The sequence below is a fragment of the Cottoperca gobio genome, chromosome 13 (assembly GCF_900634415.1).
Source record: "Cottoperca gobio chromosome 13, fCotGob3.1, whole genome shotgun sequence".
Lineage (NCBI taxonomy): Eukaryota > Metazoa > Chordata > Actinopteri > Perciformes > Bovichtidae > Cottoperca > Cottoperca gobio.
The window spans coordinates 26,335,217-26,356,629 of record NC_041367.1 but is presented as its reverse complement, the minus strand read 5'-3'; the positions used below and the strand labels follow the sequence as shown (position 1 = coordinate 26,356,629).

The 21,413-nt window shown below is 38.7% G+C and overlaps 1 protein-coding gene across 5 annotated transcripts in view; it reads right to left on the bottom strand.

Moving 5' to 3' along the window:
• The window catches only part of LOC115017394 (RNA-binding protein Musashi homolog 2-like), a 224,785-nt gene that overhangs the window by 2,770 nt on the left and 200,602 nt on the right, over positions 1–21,413 (bottom strand). For 2 of the 5 annotated variants that reach the window (XM_029445782.1, XM_029445783.1), the window contains exons 12-14: positions 14,505–14,702; positions 10,836–10,990; positions 467–5,829 (exon numbers count right to left, since the gene is read on the bottom strand). In XM_029445782.1, coding sequence (XP_029301642.1) covers positions 5,761–5,829; positions 10,836–10,990; positions 14,505–14,702 — 422 coding nt within the window. In that variant the 3' untranslated portion in view covers positions 467–5,760. Of the gene's footprint in view, positions 1–466; positions 5,830–8,631; positions 8,709–10,835; positions 10,991–14,504; positions 14,703–21,413 lie in introns of those variants that run through there. The other 3 variants (XM_029445785.1, XM_029445784.1, XM_029445786.1) reach the window with 3 other exon arrangements.

Genomic DNA, 21,413 nt, shown 5'->3' with positions numbered 1-21,413 from the left:
ATTTAAATATTAGCTACAAATAAGCCAAACCAAATAAGTGCTTCATACAAAGAACATAATTTTATGAATTTTTTTCATTCGTCTAGGTGCAATTGAAACAGGTGAGTTTTCAGTCTGCGACGGAAGGTGTGAAGCCTGTCTGCTGTCCTGACATCAATGGGGTGATCGTTCCACCATTTTGGAGCCAGGATAGCAAACAGGCGGTTTTGTTTGAGGGGAACCTGAGTTCCACTCGCAGTGAGGGAGTAACGAGCCGATTGGCCAATGCAGAGCAAAGTGAATGCGCTATTCGATTTAAATTACTATTTCCAAGGTAAAGAGTTTATTTCATTTGTTTGTGGTAATCATACTGTTACAAAATGAACTGATTGAGATGTGATGTGTTGTGTTGTGTGCATGTTTTTTTTTTATATGAATATTTTATACAATATAGTTTCAGCAGTAAAAACATTGCATTGGGTGAACTGATTGAAAACAGCTTTATTTCATTTTTTTAGACAAACACATTGTCTGGACCAGAGCAGAGAATGGAAACCTTTCACAAACATCTTTTATTATCATTATTTGAAAATACAAATATAAAATTATATTTTCCATTTCTGGTATGTGAGAGACTCCCATCCACTTTCTTTTTTTTCTTTTTTTTCTTTTTTACAACAGGGCTTGATCAAGCCATACAAGAAGACCTGAAAGATGTTTTTAGACAGTCAGTCCATTCAGTCACCTCTCATGGTAAAAAGTCTGTTAACACTAAAAAACAAAAAGGGCAAGTGTTAGGAACGGGCAAGACAATCAGAAAACCTCCATATGAAGCTTCTACTGCTACATGATGAGACACTAATGATTAAAAACATGAAACCTTCAAGTCAGTGCAAAGATGTGCCACTGTTGGTAACGCTTTACATGAAATTATTATTGTACCTTACACTTTTCAGTAACATTTAATTTTCTTCATTGAAAAAAGTGAGCTGTGAGTGTTGGTTATACATGAAGCTATACATACACACACTTTAAGCCTTAGATCTGTGTGCACATGAGTATCCAGTTGCCAGCAGGCGTGAGCTGTGTTTCAGTGACAAGATGTGCGGTTGGCCATTACCTAGCACTTGCCTCAAGATTCAAGTTTAAGTGGATACAGTAGTACACTCACAATACACATTTCAAAACCTTCCAGGTCATATATTGTATTTTCTCTTTTTTTCTAGTCAATCCAATGATGAACTTGTCTAACAAGATGTTTAACATTCATTAGCTGTAAAATGCTGTCAATATTAAAGTTAAGTACAGCAACAACAGAGCCATGCTACCTTAAAGTGTGAGCTATGAGATCAAATCAAAACCAAGCCATGAAGGTATTCTGCATGAGAGGATGTGGACCTGGATCAGCTACTTGAAAAGGGAAAACAGCTCATACTTTAATAACATTTATTTCCAAACTGGCTTAGGCAGGTGCTGATTCAGACAGATTGTAACACCAATGTGATGAACTGTCTGTGATAATTGTGCCTGAATATACATGCATCATGAGTGGAAGATTTGCTAATGTAGTTTAAAAAGTTGCACAATAACTCTCTCACAATTGCCAATAAAGGAACAGTCGTGCACTACTGTGAAATCTTCCAAACCTCAGGTCTAACAGGAGGTATGCTATAGAGGCAGAGGGACAGGCCCACCCCAAATAAACCCAGTTCAGCCACGTTGCTACAACAAAACAGTGAAGGGCAATTTCGCAAAAGGATTTGTCCAGCTTTTAACACTGGCTGTTAAACCTCCGCTTATAAGACAAAAAGAAACCAAGTTATTCTCAAGCACTTCAAAACGTGAAATGCACCCCTAACTGCACTGCAAAGCAAATATGCTGACATTTGTTGCAAAATTGGATCCTTTCTATGCAAATGAGCCTCATTACAGAAACAGGGCAATTTACTAAAATCAGCACTATCAGTCACCGTTACAGTGAAATTATTTGCATCTTCTGAGAGTTGGTGGTAACTTAAGCACATTATTAAGGGGAGTCACATCCAGATTTTCCACTGATGATGGTAGCAGTGCATGCTCCACTCAAACTCTTTTATCTTGGGATGCAGTGACAGGATGTCAAAAAAAAGGACAAATTGTACCCGGCTTCAAAACTTGGGCGTGTTTGCAATGTAATATCATTAGATATTCATGGTGTTTTTAGCACCCCTGAGTGTTTCGATGTAAAGGTAGAGGTTGGCCCCAAAGTGTGTGCATTATAGAATGATTCCTTAAAATGCTACTTAGGGCTCTTGGAGATGCTTGTGTACAAACCTGTAAAATGATTTGTATTCACATGACACTATGTTGCGTTAGCAACTTCACATTCAGTAGCAGTTGGTAACTACTAAAACACGAAGCATTGTGATGTTCATATAAAGCAATGAAACATACCCTACATGAACAGGACTGCATCTATATAGAGCTTTTCCAATCTTTACGATCACTCAAAGTGCTTTACAACACATTCACACAGAGTCAGAGGCTCCATACAAGGTGCACATCAACTCGTCAGTAGTAATACACATTCACACACCGTTGGCCATCTGGAGCTATTTGGGGTTTAGTATCTTGCCCAAGGACACTTCGACATCGAACCACCGACCCTCCGACCGGTGCCACAGCCGCTAGTCATAGATGCAATGCACTGAATGATGCTGTAGTAGGAAAAAGACTATGAAGTCCTGTTTTGTACTTCTGTCCAGTCCCTCACATCTATCCTGGCAGCCCAGTTTGACCAGTACGTTCAGATCGTCCTCCCAAGAAAGTTTAGTTCACTTATTTAGTTAATAAGAGCAAAAGAAAAAGTCAAACTAAATGTTTTATAGAGCAACAAACTCCAGAGGGAGGAGGTTAGGGTGGATGGATTGGTCAACCAATTGTTTGGCTGTATAAATACTTTTCTTGACCACCCTGATACTTTGCTAATGCAAAGTAGTGGAATAGGAGCATAATGTGATGGCTGCACTGTGTCCATTGACTGCCTGCCTGTCTGTTTGCAACATTGCTCTTATGCCTTCTGGTAAAAGTGCAAGGCCATAATATACATATATTAACAGATATATTATGGAACAACTAAGGTAGAGCCATCTGTATTCAGGTCACCACAGATATCTTTACATCGCTGCAATCCACAACAGACATTGTTGCATTTTTAGTATTTAGTATTTTAGTCAAAATTAGAAAAGCGCTTCTATCATCAGGCACCTGGATGAGAAGCTTTAGTGACTGGCAATCTAACATTGATCAATGTACGAGCTGTTTCCATGATTCAGGAGTAAATACAAAATAATTTAGGTTGTTGATGAGTTCAGACTAAAAAGTGGCATGTAGAAACAGTGTTCATACAAATATTAAAACAAAGTTCAGATTAATTCATTATTCATTATTGTTATCATTGTTATTATCATGAATCTGTTGTAACCATACATATTATTTTGTTTCATCAGTGTAATATAATCCTCCTGCTCTTAAACTTCAAATTATAACAAATCAAAGTGTTGCGCATATCATTTAAGGTAGCATGGCAAACCCCCTTTTTGGTTTGCTGAAACCACGTGAGAGCAGCACAGAACAGAAAGTCAACAGAAAAATAAAAATACAAGTGAAACCAATGTCTTCTTATTTTCCCAGATGGAAAAATGTGAAATTTCTATCCTTACTGGTCCTACGTCATCTAATGAGTACAAGTTAATAGTATCTATTTGCAACTACAGAACATCTACTACTAGTTACTAGGAGAAAGTGAGAGAGACAAAGGGAGTTAAAGGTTAACACGTGTGTATAGACACTACACTGGTATCAAAGACAGCAATCCTATATAAGGTCATTGGATTTTCTTTAGTATACATTACTGAAATACATTAATGCTCAACTGAAGATTATTGTAGAGGATGACAGGGGATGGAGAGAGAACTGGATGGATATACAGTACATAATATTATTATTGTTAGTTATATAGATATTATTTATATAATCAATAACAGCCACAAAGATATTGACACAAATCCTTCTTAGAAATGTAAATCATAACAGAACATACATGTTTCTCTTTTAATTAACGACATACACATTTGTTTTAATTTTTTTGTTGTTGTTTTTTGATTTTTTGATTATTACTTGAAGTCCTCATTATAGAAACAGTCCAGTGTTCAGCTTCCCATGGTTTGTAAAAGTAATTTGTAAAATATCTGTATTAGCACAGAGGGGAAGAAAACAGCGTACATTTATCAATTCATAAACAATTTCAAACTTTAAAAAAAAGATTGATTCTTTAGTTATAGCAAATCCCTATTTACAAGAAATTATATTATTGATAAAATTCCCATTGTCCTTCACATTCTTTGTAATGCGTGTCTGAAAATCTGTGTGTCTTCAGTAATGTCTGATCAACCAATTGTATGCAAGCTATCTGGCAACCGTAACATTTAAAATCAGTAAATATATGTCCAGACATTTTGAAGTTAGGCTGAACAAAATTGAGATTATAAATTATAAATACAAGTCCACTAATGTGTACATTAAATCTGCTCTCAGTGTTACCTCTATTAACAATGCAACAACTTCACTTTTCATATTTTCAAATAAATTGTTTTGTCATCGTTACAAAACTCATAGGACTGAGGTAATACGCAACACTCTGCTGCTGCACTTCTTCCTCCTCGTAACAAACACAAGTTGCAAAACATGAAACTATTGCCTTTTGTGTGACACCAGACATGTGAAGACTATTCTAGTATATGAAACAAACATCATCTTTGTGAAATATGAGGACAAAACGGATTCATCTAGTATTCCCAAAACTATCAATTGTGATTGATTTTGCTGCTATAGAGCTCCAGAGAGGATGAGAGAAGACGCTGTCAGCTGTATGTCACAGAGTGCAGATACAACAACCTTGTGTCGTCTTTTTCTAATTGTGCGCACTATAGCTCATCATGTAGACAAATATGCTGGTATCAAATTAGCCACAGTTGGAAAGCAAAGAGCGAACCAGCAGTGCATGATCTGTCATGGGATTATCTTCAGACGTTGTGCGATGGACGGGACTCTGGTCCTCCCATCCAGCACCTAATCAACCATCACAGAAATATGTCTGTCCCTCTCTAAACCACTATAATGACTGGAACACAATTTACAGTTATACACTACTTTTTAAATCTGAGACAGAATTAAAAAGAACAACTCTTTATATTTTTTTCCTCCAGACAACAAAACATTTATAAAACAGGACTGTGAAAATATTGTAGTCCTCTTATTGCCAAAAATAGGTTTAAAGACCGCATTGCTAGAACCAAAGCTACTAGGTGTTATTGGTTTGTCTTGTGTTATTTTGATACATGAACCAATACTTGATTCACATTTGACGTCTTTGTATGTGCAAACTGACAATCTTGTAATCACTCAAAGATAAAAAAACACAAGTAACCACAGTGACACCCACAAAAAGGTGTAGTGACACGTACATTGCTTTTCTTTTTACATGCGGATCAAAACAAACAAACAAACTTACACAAAAAATAATCATAAGTAAATATTTAAAAAATATTTGTCATTGTTGATTTGAAGTCCAAGACAATACATGTCACAATTCAAGAAGGCAATTTAAATCAAGACAAAAAGTAAAATCCAAACCAGCAAATCTCAACACAAGTACACCGTACACAGTCAGAGGGCTCTCCACAGCAGGGCAGGCTTTTTACCACTTCTGGACTGTTTTGACTTTTGTTTTCAAACTGTTCTTCATCTGGTGCCTCCTCCGCTCAGGCTCACTGCGTGGATGCTGTAGTGGTTAGTGCTGGATGGCATCACCTGAACACAGAAGCAGTTTAGAAACTCCGTCCTGACTTCTCTCAGCCTCCTGAAATGTTCTGCTGGCAGCGCAGACACACAGCCAAAAGCAAGTCAGCCTTAACAGTATGTTTGTTTCCTCTACAGAACATTCACTGGGTCTCTTTGTAGCATGCCATCATTCACACACAACTTCACAAGGTATCTGTAGGTTTTAAATATCCACAAAGACGAAATGTCAGCTTTTATGTCCAAAATAAGTATTCTGCTCATCTCTATCATTGATTGGTTATAACACAGAATTGACTCTTTCCACAACTAAATCATGACCTTGCATTGCTTCTTTAAACACTGTTGCCTAGTTCCATATAGACATCATCATCTCTTTAAATTAAAATCATCAACAAAACCCAAAACTATTACATCATCATGTCTGGTGGAAAGTGGTCATTCTAAACTCCTGAGAGTAATGTTATGTAACAAATAACAAAATGACTATAATGGTGTTCAGAATGAACACAAAGTCAATGGAAAGATGTAAATAGTACAAAAACACAGGCAGATTATGACCGTATGACTCCACCTTAGATTTTATAGAAATCATCAGCCAAAATACCATTGAATGTAAAAAAAAATCTGACAATACAAATGATTTAATGTTTGAATTTGACTATACAAAATGTACTACCAGTACATGTTGAAACTCTATGACAGACCCACAGATACCCTGTCATGTCCTTTTAGGGATGTGAAATTTGAAACAACAGATCAGAATTTGAGACATAAACAGACAGGGACTCAAACAGTTTGCGCCTCAGCTGGCTAATTCCATGATCTTCTTGCAAATCTTCTATAAGCTAAATACATCAGTTCCTTTCAATGGTAATCTAATGCATTGTCCATGCGTCTATCAACAATTGAAAAATAACTTGCATTCCTGCTTGAAAGTACAGACGACATTGGCAGTACTCTTAGCACAAAGCTTCAGAGGAGTTGGAAAGGTTTGATTCCATGAGCAGCTGATGCCTGGATGATGCACAGGTAAAGACCTTCTTGCTGTGACTGCCAGACAGTGTTCCAGTGTTGATATGATGGCTTAATGAGCGTTGCCTTCTCTCATGGCTTCCTATATTTCCATACCACATGAAAAGCTTTGGTAGAATTATATGAAGGGTGGAGCTCATTCAAGTATTGCTCTTAATTATTTTGACACCTTGCAAGATTTGATAAAGACATGAAATTACGTGATTGACTTGATTGATCCTGTGTTAAGTAAGTCCAAAAAATGGCTAATGTGATCCTTGTGTGTGGCCCTTTCCTGTTTCAACATGACAATGCCTATCCACAAAGCCTCCTGAAATGGTTTCTTCACCAGCTTGTTGTGAAGAAGTTGACTGTCCTGCGTGGACCCCTGACCTCAACCCAAAACAACACCCATGGGATGGACTAGAACTAACTACAGGTCAGGCCTTATCGGCCAACATCAGTGTTGGGCCTCACTAATGCTCTTGTGGTTAAATGGGAGCAAATCCCTGCAGCAGGATGTTAAAGCAGCACAAGATTCTGCTTTTCTTTTTTTGCTGGAGCATGATGTGGTTGGGCACAACACTAAGCCATCTCAGTGGTATCATTATAAGGGCATTATTTTGTGTTGTCATGGATGTCTACCCCCTTTCACGGTTCAGATTGACGTTATGCTCCAGCGCATAATAAAAATGGCCATTTAAAATTAGGGGAAAAAATGAACAGAAAATAGGAATAGAAACTAGACTTCTTAGAATTTTCCACCACAAGGCTGGTGCCCAATGGGTTTGAATTACAGTTGGAGGGGAAAAGTCCAGTGGAAATTCTGTCCATCTGTACATCTTCAACATACAGGTAAAAAGAGTATGTGTGACAGATGTCCTTAATCACATCTGTAATGTTATATTATTATCTCGTAGAATGTGATCATTTAGTGAGAACTGATCATTTCTCATTAAATGATCTCTCTGAGTTTTCAAACACTTGCATTGTGCCCCCAGCCGAACATGTGCACTGGGCAACACGTCACACGTCTACATCCCTCAGCGATCTGCTCAACTTTCAAAGTAAGTGAAGAAAAAGCTTGAGGGCTACCATGAACATTATTCCTTGAATGATGAGAAGTCTTTTATGCACACAAATATGCCTGTGTCAATCACGTCCGCTTTACTCTTACATTTCACAATTGCATGTCTTCATCAAAAGAAGTTAAAATTTCAGAGCAAATGTAGGTCCGTGTTCGTTAATATTGGTTTGTGGACCAATACATACAGTCCCAGCACAGAATCAGTGGCAGGCACATAACATGCATTATTTTATGTATGAAATACATGAAGTAGAAGTAAGTTTTATGGTTATATTTGAGAAACACAAAAAAGGTAGTCATTTCAAGACTGAAAATGAAAAAAGGATGAATAACACTATCCCCCACCCTTCATTCTAAAACTCCAAACTAACTGGGCAAATGTCAGAGAAAGCAACAGTGGGTAAACCTTTGTGTGCATGCATGCATGAGTCAAACCATGGTGAATGCTGCAGTTACAAAGCAAGGATGCCTCATAGAGAATCCAAATTTTTTCATACAACTTTCAAAAAGCTTGCCATTGTTGTTGATATACTTTATAGCTGTGCTGGCACAAACCATTTGAATAGTTGTGACAATTTATTAAGGAACAATGTCAACAATAAATATGATAGAAACAAAAATGACAGGGAACATAAGATGTAAACAAGGAATACAAGAACAATACATGTCTGAATGGGCAGATAGAGTTGTGATATAGAAATAGTATATAATACCTCAAATGAGATGGCAACCAGTCACCTGTTAGCTTTCAATGGTATCCATTTGTAAAAGCTGTCGCAATCAATGGACCCTAAAATGTACAATTAGTAACGGTGTCAGTACGCATTTCTTGGAAAAAAAGTAAAAAGTAGCAAATTACTGGTGAGTGTAGTTTATTCAAAGGATGTGAAGCCAGCAAGAATGGCAAATCAAAGGACAATACATACATCATCAGTTGAACACCAACAATTTGATTTCTGAAATGACGAACAGGTTGGTATCTATGAAGGTTTGATCAATCTGTACCATATGTATTTTAACTATGAACATGTCATTTGATTTACTTTGGTTGCATAAATGACAAACTATAGTGGCTCAACAAAGACAGATAACTTGACTGTTGTCCCTCAGCATGACTGAGAACAAGTCAGAAACTGATAGTTCCTGAAGCATGCTTAGCAAAAAATAACTTGTGATAACAAGACACTTGATAACCCGTTTGTATTTCAGCCCCAGTCGAACTGCTTATTGTTATTTGAAACTTAAACACATTTATTCAAAAATAAGTTTCTATTTTCTGTAAATTATCCAATATTTGTGGGGCTGTTGGTTTACAAAATACTAGTTTAAAATACATGTTTGTGAGTGTTAACTTAAACGGATCAGAGTCCAATAAAAACTTCATATAACCTCACCATGATGTCAAGCTCTGAAAGCAGCAATTTATTTTTAGAGGTCATCATCTATAAAATGAACCTGATCTACAGATCTTTCACAATCACAGATCAACACGTCTGCAAACAATACAGAGATTAGAGATGAATGTCTTTCTTTTTGTTTGTTCTAAAATGTACTTTGAGGAAATGTTTAAACTTCAGAGGAAACTAATTGTGAGGCTTATCATATTCATGTTAATGAATGTTATATATCAATGTGTCATAATAACATCTTTGAAAGCTACATTTACATACAAAATGTGTTAACAGAGGAATGTGTTTACATTGTGGGTTTTGGGGTCTTTGGAGTTTGCATGTAATTCATGTGTGTGTGCGTCTCTTCTGGATGCTCTGGTTTCCTTCTACATTCCACAGACATGCAGGTTAGGAGAATTGGAAACTCTAAATTGGCCAAAAGTGTGATTGTACGTGTAAAAGCTTTTTTGTCTTTATACTGAAAGTTAATATATTGTAAGATAGGCTCCAGCCCACCACTACCCTATGCAGTTTAAGTGGGTCTACATGATGCATGGATGCATGTATTGGATTTAGTTTCTTTGATGAATGCAGCACACTTGAGTAAATATGCATAAATATAATGCATACCACGTCATCATTATCAGCCAACATCGATGTAAATCTCAACAGTCAAATGAACCCATGCATTGCTGGGTTTTCTGAAAAACTACTATACCAAATGGTATTCACAATGTGTGTGTGTGTGTGTGTGTGTGTGTGTGTGTGTGTGTGTGTGTGTGTGTGTGTGTGTGTGTGTGTGCGTGTATGTGTGTGTGTGTATGTGTGCGCGCACCAAAAAGCAGGAGGTCAAACACACCAAAGCTTCTTAACCCTTTGCTGTCTAAAATAAATATAAATGACATTTATAATGAAATTAAATGAAACATTCTTTTATTAATGGCCACTATGAAAGGCACAGTAAATGTAGAAAGAAAAGGCAGGCAGTATAGCCGGAGCTGTGCAGCAGCAACAATGTGCCTGGTTTAACACCACATGCGTGCAAGCCGCAGCAGTTCAGCGAGGTCATCTGCTGCTAATGGCAGGCAGAGTGGCCCGAGCGTAAGCATGAATGTTAAAGCAGCAGGTAAAGTGATTGCACAACGTTAGACACAATGATTCAAGAGCCGGACAATCCAAATGATCTCTATTTCAGTGAGCCCATTGGACCAAGTATGGAGTATGGACTGGTACTATAAAAGGTTCACCTGGGCACTGCCGAGGTGTCCTTAAAGAAGGCATCGGACCCCCACCCTGCTCCCCGGGGGGCTGATAATAAAATAACTGCCCACTGCGGTTAAATATCATAGCAGAGTCTACATTTCACGGTGTGTGCTGTGTACATGTGTGTAACCATTAAAAGACCATTCAAAATCCTCCATTTCTATTTTTGGTGAAATAAGGAGAATGAGGAGAGAGTGAGGAATGAGTTTAGCCACAAGGAGTTCAACAGCTAGATGATGATGATGAAAACTAGATATACTTACAGCAATGCTGTGGCTGAAGCCAGAGCCTGGCTGAGGGCTGGTGGCACTGATGTAGTTGCCCACACCAGAGTCCTGACTAGTGGTTCCATAAAGGTCAGCCACAGGGCCAGGACTGTTGGCCCCAGGAAAGGCTCCAGGCCGGGTTAGGTTGCTTCCTGTTGTAGGAAGGGCCAGGAGACAGGTCAGTCTGAGAACTTATAACAAGTGGCACTCAGAGATAAAGGTTGACTATTACCAGGCACACACTTTATTTCACACAATCTTCATGCTTCAGTAATGATTTGGTAAATGACAGTTACTTTCATGATGAAATGCCACTTGACTTGGCATATTCTCTTCTGTCAGGAACTTAGTTCAAAGCTAGATTTGAGCATTTACATGAAGTGGTAATTCCTCTGGTTACTTACTTGGTTACAGCACGAGTTTGATACGGTTAGAAGTTTTTTAAGGTTTGGACAAACGTACAAATCTGTGCATGTTTATGGACGGCAACCGCATCCCGCTGGATCTCATTGGATCTTTCCTTCCATGCAACAATCACAGCAAAGCATTGAACAAGCTCAGTCATCTTTACGCTTACATTTACTCAACATGCTCCAAACTATAAACACACGTTGAAGATAGTCAAAAGATGTGCCTGGGGGAAAATGAATAGCAGCACTCTGTTTCCTGATTGTGTGGAAGGTGTTTTTAATTTTAAAGTCAGGAGTAGATTAAGATGAGTGGAAGATAAAACCATCAGGATAGATTCACAGGTAACACTAAAATAAACCTGTTCTGTCTAATTAACTAGTGTTAGCTAACATTTACCTTAGTTACTACCCTCACTGCAGCTTTAACTCTGCAGTGGGGGCTTAACGCTGCAGACACTGCCATCTGTGTGTGTGTGTGTGTGTGTGTGTGTGTGTGTGTGTGTGTGTGTGTGTGTGTGTGTGTGTGTGTGCGTGTGCGTGTGCGTGTGCGCGTGAATGAGTGTGCGTGTGTGTGAGTGTGTGTGTGTGTGTGTGTGTGTGTGTGTATGCAGGGGGGAATTGAAGGATAACACTGGTGATATTCTGTCTTATTGTCAACAAATCCCAAGAAAAGACCAAGACAACGATGAACTGAGCCTTGATAGAAATAATTAGAGAATATAATTGCCGTTTTTTAAGCATTACGTCTTCACGTCACAGACAGGGTAGGAAGGTATATAAAATATAATGTAACTATATGGAATAAAGATCAGCTGAAATGAACAAAGGCATAAATGTTCCTTTGACTTTCATTGACTGTTTTAGTTGGCCATTTTGTTTGTGTAATGGACTGTTAAGAGTAAAAAGTGACAGAATAATCAAGTGAATACTGCTCTGTACAAGATGTGATATTCCCATAAGTACAGCTAAAAAATTATTCCACATTCGGCAAATATATATATAAAAAAATCTTCTCACCTTTAGCCTCTCATTGGCGTTCTCTATGACTGCCAGACAGTGTATGAATGTGTGGTATAAATTGCACAGGGGGACTAGGCCCTCATCTAATCAACACCTGTCGTAGGAGAGCTTCTACACTTACCACACCCACATCCACGTCCCCTTCTCCCCCAGACTCTTAAATATATGATTGTGATTATCTTACTCCAAAGTGCTCGAGGTATTGAATCTAGCCTAACATAACGCAGGGAGTTCTCGGTAATGTATGCTCAAAGACTGCACGGCACACACATACACATACTCCTGGAGTGAGGCATGTGTTATAGGAGTAAAGTACATTAGACTATATACTGTACAGTAGCATTTACAGCACATGTTAAGAAAAGCGATAATATGCAATGCACACTGTGAGTTCATTCTGTAAAGAAAATGTGAAAGGCCTCTCACAGTGTGTCTGGGGTGAGCGCCACACAAACTCATGATGTCTGGTTGATCAGAAATGAGAGGGATCATCGGAGACACATGCCATATTGTTTGGGATACCTGTGCCACACAATGGCCTGCGTGGTTACCTTCTATCATTAGTGCACAGTATACATGCATACCATAATTCAACACTGTGCATTACATTGACCCAGTGAATAAGGGCAAGAAGAGAAACTTCATAGCTGTGTGAGTGATTATTCATTTTGATAAGGATTTGAACTGTGTCTGCTAAAGCAAGGACACACACACATACATTTATTTTTCATAATGACTGCATTAAATATAAAGCTTTTGGTTATGATATTATATGTTGAATGTTGTTATTAAAGTAAAAGCATTACATTTAGTTTTAAATGACATTGATTACTTTATGATTCTTCATCACAAATGACATAATACAAAACAATATATTAAAACCAGGGAACCAGGGTGTCAACAACGTTTTTTGGGCCCTGATTCTGATCAGAGCCTACAAAAGTACAGACACTGACATCAACCAAGTTTACTTTTGGCATGTTATCAAACTACTCAAAGGAATAACATTAAGTAGGAACATTTTTCATTTTACCTGCTGAAAGTGATAGTTAGTGACAGCTAAAAGTGAGCTGGCTGAATGTTTTGTACACTGCATACACTTAATACAAGTGTTGCAGCCCACCTGTAACACAGAGATCTGCTCACTTTTGTCCTCTGAGTGCCATTTAGTGACACACCTATTAATAAAGGAGGTGGGGGCTACAGCCTTATTTAGGGTGACATGTTGCTTACTGAATGAATGGAAGGTCTATGGTCTCAGTACAGGCTTTTTAAATCAAGCAAATGAAACTGCTTTAAAACTGCACCACACAAGGATTTCACTTTCACTGTCAGATAGAGGTGAAGGTTGTGTACCCAAACTATATTTGGGTTGGTCAATGTTGATTTCCAAAGATTTATTGTGATGTTTCACGAAGATGTAGGTTTCAAAAGTTTCAAACCTGAATTTGATGCCATTATATTGGTAGGATTTACTGGAGGGCTGTTGTGTTGTGTTCAACTAGATTTAGCAAGGTGTACCTAATAACCTTGGAGCTCAGAGTAGTATATGGCTTTTTGTTTATAGCCCATAATGGCCACTATGTGTGGCTGAGGTGGCAGCTTTGCCACTCCACTACTGTCGCTTCACATTTAGTTTATTTTGCAAAACAAAAAACACCTGATACATGAAATACAGCAGTCAGCACTAACACAACCAGCAGCTGGCTCTCAGTGTGTGTGCTGGAAGGGTTTCTCTCAGTACATTCACATGTGCTCACTGTTCATTCCACATGTTGTGTCCTCTGGACCCACAAACTCAAGGGACATTTTGTAATAAAAAAATGACCCTCTTTTTATTTTGTGCTACAAAACTTTAATATTAACGCATGCAAGAACTAAAAAAAACACAAGCGATGCATTCTGATAGAGATCTCTGTAGAGGGTAGTATTTATGAATTTGATCAAGTACAACTCATAAACAACAAATGTACTAATTTGACAATACTCCAAGTGAAAAGTGATGATGGCAAAACAACAGAAATCTAATTCTGTGAAAACAATTCTCTGAAGGCAGAGCTATCAAAAGCATGCACTGCATTCTGGGCACATTGCCAGTACTGCCACACAGTGTCATGCTTCACTGCTTCATTATCACCCTCCACACCTTCTGTCTCTTACACACGTTGTTGTTACGTTGTGTTGTCTGTGAGTCTACATGCATGTGTGGGAGGGGCAGAGACATGAAGATACACACCTGGGCTCTTAAAAGGGTCCGGGCTGTGCAGGTGGTGCTGGAGGGAGTTGGGAGAGTTGCAGGATGAGCTGGCATGCTCACTGGGCAGGATTTGAGCAGCCGCCTGGGCCCCCAGGGAGCCATAGTCAGCCAGGGAGTAGGGCGCTGCTCCCCGCACGTCACTGCTGGCCGCGGAATACAACCCATAATCAGGGAACCCTGGGAGACAGGGGAGGGTGGGGGAGGAGGAGGGGAGGGGTTGGGACTCCATCATTGACGTTTATAATGATCTTGATTGCTTCTTATAGTCTCTGTGATGAAGTCTTCCTGTTATTTCCCTCTGATGCAAAACTAGCCATGTGTTGTAATCCACAAAAAGTACAAAAAAGTATCATCCAAAAACCAGCATCAACAAAACCCAGAATTAATAAATCTGCTCGAATGAATTATTTCCTCCTGTGTAATAATGTGAAACACTGCATCAGCTTCAGGGCAGAAATGACTGCTGACTTTTACTAAAGCAAGATGAGGAGATGATGATTAAAAATGACCAATAATTGAGCTAAATCACAAATGTCTGATTCATTTCAGATGTGACACTGACAGGTTTGTAAGATGGGCGTTGTGCCTCGCTCTTCTAAAGGTTTGCTTTGTTGAGCAAATTCTCTTTACTTTTAATAGGTTGATGAAGTAACACACATTCCTTAGCTTTGTAGCACTTTGTTAAGCAAATCCATTAAAAAGTGCTACAATATCACATGAGTCCAGAACCTTCCTGAAGCTACAGTATTACTTTGGGAGACCAGTAGGTATCAAGGGTAACTTTTAGAATGAGAAATATTGAGAACAGTTCCCTTAGATAATCATTTGTATCCCAGGAATTGTTCCAATTATTGATTTGTGCCCTACAATTACCTAATTTGCTTCCTGGAATTCACAAGTAATGGCCTTGAATAACTAAAGTGTGCACTTAAGTTACTGACTAATTTATTTCTTCAAATGAATAGTATCAATGCTGAGGGATGTACCTGCATTCTGTCTCAGGGATGGGACTGAGAAGGGAGAGGCCATATTGTAAAATACTACCAGGGCAGAGGCTTGGACGGTGGGGCTCGTAGTGAATCAACTTTTTAGAATGAGAGCTGTCACTTTCTATTTTCACATGTTTTTAACTTACTTTGGTTTTTACTAATTAAAATTTAATTTCAGAAAACATAGCTTGTGGTTGAAATCCTACACAGGCCACTGTGCTTATTGGTTCATTAGATACTCGAAGGGGCCGTACACATGCCACGTTTCTTTTCACCCTCAAATCAATTGTTGTCCTTGCAGACACACGGAGGACCTTACATTTGGAGCCGGCTGTTTAAACACTTTTAAACTCTCTGATGTACACGCACGTGCACTGCATCTATGAGCTAAGTGAGCACACACTAAGTGCTTCCAAATGTAAAATGTAAAATGTCCTCCATCCTAAATGAGGAAAGTAATACCATTAGTTATAACTTTACTTTGAAGTAACTTTCTAAAAGCAATACCAATCCTCAGCTCGTCACTGGTACTGTCTTATTTTGTTTTTCTGTAATTTAGTTTTGTACTGTTTCTCTGCAGCCCCGATTCAAAGCAAAAGTTTGTAAAGCATTTTTGAAATGGACAATTAAGATACATTTGAAGGAATTTGAATAAATGTAGGAAATGTTTATCAGAGCAAACGGTACAGTAAAATATCTCAGTACCATTGTGTCATCACGTGGTCACGTCATGTCAAAAAACTTCCATGTTAAACGAGACTGTCATTGACATTAGCGAACGCAGCATGGTGAGTGTAAAACAGAAAAAGCTGGATCTGGAATGTCTCACTTTATATTCACAATATTCACTTTATTTTTTATCAACCACTTGGTACTTATATTATGTTTTATTCTCTTTAATTATTGTGTACTGCCTTTTTACTTCATATGTCCTTTGCTGTGACAAGATACATTTCCCCGTTGTGGGACTAATAAAGGATTCTGATTTCTGATAAAACAGAAGATACATGGATAAAAAAAGTTGCCTTTTTGCACAGCATAAAAGAAAAGTGAAATGAATGGGCTGTGTCTTAAACAAATATTGCAGAGGTTATGAGTTCAGTAATTAGTATGGCCCTCGAAGGATGTTGTAAAAAAAAATGGCCCTTGATAGGAAAAAGGTTCCCCACCCCTGCTGTAGAGTAACTACTACTGAAAGAGCAAACCTATCATGGAAACTCATCAAATTAGGCTTTATTAACGGTTTTATTTGGTGTATAAATTATGAGAAATAATTGCTATATTGCACGTTTTTTCGTCTTTATTGGCCCGCTCCTAGTTCCTTTACCGTAATTGACGAATAGCATCACAATCCAAGCGGTGGCTGGCTTGATGAGGTTTTACACGGAGCTGCTCTGTCCTGTCTGTCCCTACGCTGTCAGTGTGCTCTTTTTCAACATCATCAGTTTTACCTTTGTTTTTAACTAAGTGACAAAGTAGACATGTGAGAGCGTGTGAAAGTGTCAAGTTCCTCTCCTGCCAGTTGAGTCTCACAGTTAATACTTGAGAGTTAGCAGGCCGTATATGTAATAATTCTGAATGACCAGAGACATGAATAAGAAAACATAGAAGAAAGCAACTTAATCAGTGAATATGTACTTTTTCCACACAAACACAAACACAAACTTACTCAAAACTTTAATCTACTTTGAAGTACAAGCTAATGTCTGGGTGTCTTTGACCTTCACATAGATGTTGGATGTCCCCAGACGGAGACAGGCATCCCATTCTGTTATCTTACAGCTCTCTAATTAGATCTGGAACTACAAAAAAATGAAGACCTGTCCTGAGGTCCCGGGCCTCAGTCTGCTCTTAGTTAAATAATTGTGGCCAATAAAAAAGGAAAACACAACCAGCACCAACAGATCTAATGTCAACAATGGCAGCAAACCACTACCTGGTAAAGATGCAACACAAATACAATCGAGAATAGCTATTTTCAGATTCATACACACAGCTATCTGCCACCTCTTCATTATCATATAGTTCATTTCATTTCATGCTATCATGCTGATCATTCACTTTATGTATTATTATTTATTATTTATTTGAATTGTGTACTCTCTTTGCTGTAACAATGTAAATTTCCCCGTCGTGGGATTAAAGGATTTCTGATTCTGATTCTGATTAGATAGGGCGGGGAATGAAGGACAATTTCAGTCTTGTAGATAAAAGCAACTGCAATACTAAATGATCAGTGCAATACACCAAAAGTGGTGTCACCTGTTAAAAGTAATATTTTCCTTTTTCAATAACACATGTCTGTACAGAACATAACAAAGCACATATTGTGTTAATATGCATTGTGCCATGTGACCAACATTTAGCAACTTGTATTACTGTATGTGTCAATCTAAAAGTGAAAAAGTTCAATTCTTCTACGTTCTATGAGAGCATGACAGTACTATGGAGTGCTATCTCTCCATGATTGATTGTTGTTGAGGTTGTTGAGGAAAGTAACGTCTGTAGTCATATTGATCGCTAACATCAGATGCAACAAAGTGGCACTTTGGTAAGGACAATAACAGCACATAAAAAATGCAAAGAGGAACATCTCCTGGCCCACATGGGTTTCCAGTGGAATCTTCTGAGACCTGTGTCGAGCAACTGGTTTGAATATTGACAGGTTTGTTAATACTTAACGCTTTGCCAAGCAACTATCACAGAACGGTTCTGCTGTTCAAGAAGATGCACTTCGAAGGCACACTTAATAAAATCTCTGAATCCAAACATTTCAACACACAGATGCAAAAAAAACCTGCAATTTGACCTTTCTGTGATTCCTTGTCTGTGTAATATAGTTTGATTTCCTTTTTTATTATGGTTTTATTCTCTGGGTATGTATTTCCTCTATTTTGTACACAGTGATGATTAATCAGGATGGTAGCGCTGTCATTTCCATTGACTCTTGAACCAATTAAACATTGAATTTAAAACATTCCATTACACAATTTGTCTCCTGCTCTCACATTTATAGTTTCTGTTTGGTGATTGCTCTGTTTAACTTAAAGAAATGTAAGCCATGCACCATCAAAAGTCCAACCCACACAGCAAGCAACAGGACCTCTGATTGTGCTGTCCTTACACACAAGTCCCACCAACAAATAACAACTGCTAAATGTCACATCAATGTTCCTTCTTTTGTCTTTTTTTAGGCAAAATGGTTTCAGACTCTCCCTGTTGTGTCTGCAAATAAGGTAAATGGATAATCTCCTTTGGATCTGTCTGCTTCCGGCTGCTGGATACCTTAGGCTGGTGCTGCATGCCCGCCATAAAAACTTCTCCTTGAAACTTATGACAAAAACATCTTCAATCCCCCGACTGCTCATCTCCCATCTAGATGACCAATTTTGAAAGAAAAAAAACACCAGCCGACTACCATCCAATCTGCTTGGGAAAAGAAATGAGAGTCCTAGATGTCCCAAAAAAACATCTGGTTCCTGAGGAACAGTGGTCAACCCTCACAAGATTCAGGACTGTGACGGCGGTGGGGCAACAGCCCAAGCCCACAGTGTGCTGGTGCGCTCCAAAGACTAAAAGGAGGATTATTGCTGACCATGTCAGCCTGTTCTTAGATGTCCCAAAAATGCAGATGGCCGATCGTTTCAAAGAACGTGGTGTAAAACAAGGACAGTATGTACTGCTTCAGCTGTCAACTTTTTCTTGGAGAGTCTGCTTGGAGAGTGGCTCGGGTAAATAAACTGAGACTCAGAGACCCACTTAAGCATGGTGCGGGTGAGATGAGGTGAGAATAACAGTCAGAGGGCAAGAGTTGGGCTGGTTAACATGCGAGGATCATTTACTGAAATATACGTAATTTATTTGCATTTATCATTAATAAACTATCAATCAGCAAAGTTTGAGTCAAACGCAGTCATGCTTTTATTTATTTTTGGCTTTCTTGCATTTATTAGTACAGCTGAAGATAGACAGAAAAGAGATGAGATGCAGCAAAGAAAGGCAGGTTGGATTCGAACCGGCTGCATTAAGGACTCAGCATTAGCTCTTGCATTTTTTTGGAATACATCCATTTTAATATTCCTTTAACAGTGTTGTATTTTTTTCCGGGCTTATATTTATTCATGTATTTGCAAAAATGCCCTTTTATGAATGTAGATAGATAGATAGATAGATAGATAGATAGATAGATAGATAGATAGATAGATAGATAGATAGATAGATAGATAGATAGATAGATAGATAGATAGATAGATAGATAGATAGATACTTTATTGGTCATCTGGCTCCCTAGGGTGTTTCTTTTTGAGGACAGGGATGAGACATGAAGTCTTCTAGAGTACTGGGACCCTCCCCAGCCGCAAGCTCAGGTTGAACATACACAGAAGGGGCTCCCCGAGTTCAGCAGAACAGGCCTTTAGCATCCTTGGACACACTCCGTCCGGGCCAGCCGCTTTAGTGGGACGCAGTCTCTTCAGCTCTCTGCTCACCTGACCTTTGGTGATGGTGGGGGGGAGGGGGGTTACATTGTCCATGGAGATGATGGGCGGGAAGGGGGTTGCATGGTCCCTGGAGACCATTGACCATTTGTGCTTCTGCCCCCCTAACATCCTCTGCACATCTCTTGTCACCAATTATGTTTGTGATCTTCAGGGGGTTCCGGTTTGGATGGGTGACCTGAGCCCGCTGGCACCACAACATGGCTCCGATTAGCGGCAGAAAATGGATGGATGTTTTTTAAGCCTTACACATTACTAAGAGTGCTTAATACCAAAATATCACTTTCATGATAAGCTTTTTTTCTAATGTATGGTGCAGCTCATCACTGACATTCAGCATTAATTTAGATATAATACCAATACAAGAGCAACACAGGGGGTTCAATTGTTTTCTTTCCTTTAGTCTGTGGCATTAACTTGAGTTGTTTGAAATTAATTCCACACCCCCACCGAGTCTGTCTCATGAATGTGTGTAATGGAGGAGAAAACGAGTTAGGGTTAACCCTAACCCTAACCCTAACATTTGTCCTGTCAGCGGAAAGAACACACTATTTGTTTGTTGATGTAAGCAAAAGAAGGTTGGCATTTAAAAAGACCTTAAACGCAGATACTGTATATGTGTGTGATTGTGTGTGTGTTTGGGTGGCGGTGGTTGTGGGGAGGCTGGGGTTAGGGCAGTACCAACCTTGGAAATAATTGTTTGCACAATCTACTGCCTGGGGCAAGTCCACCGTGTGTGTGCATGTGTCTCTGTGTGTGTGTGTGTGTGTGTGTGTGTGTATGTTCTTGCTGGTGCACACTGACCTTGCAGTGTCAGAAATACCAGCTGGACCAGATGTAAACATGATCACATTTACCTAACGTCTGTGACACAAATCACGTTGATTGTTTAATTCAGCCTTTTCAGTTATACTCCTCTCTTTCTCTCTTTCTCATGAAAATACAGTATATAATTCATACATGCTTCAGAATTACCACTGGGATTTAACAATCTGCAATTAGCTTCATTTCCTGTGATTTAAAAGGATGGGGCCTTTTTCTATTTTTGCCTGCGGTGGCAAAAAAAGGCCTTCTTCAAGATGAATCACAGACTAATTAACATAAAGAGCACTCCTTTCCCTGCCTAATATGGAAGCTCATAAATAATCTCAAATGAATTGCAGCTCATTTAGTGCCCTGATAAACCATCATGAAGATGTCTAACAGAGTGCAGCGCCACCTTTCCTCTTCCTAGATGTTTTTAATTCTGAATGTATTATTGTCTTACACATTTACGCTGTACATGCAGATGTTCTTTTTGCTAAAGATAAGAATGTGTGCATATCATATATGTGTGAACATACTGTACATGGACACAGCACACAAACAAAGAAAACAAGTATACACTGCGCACTAACAATAAC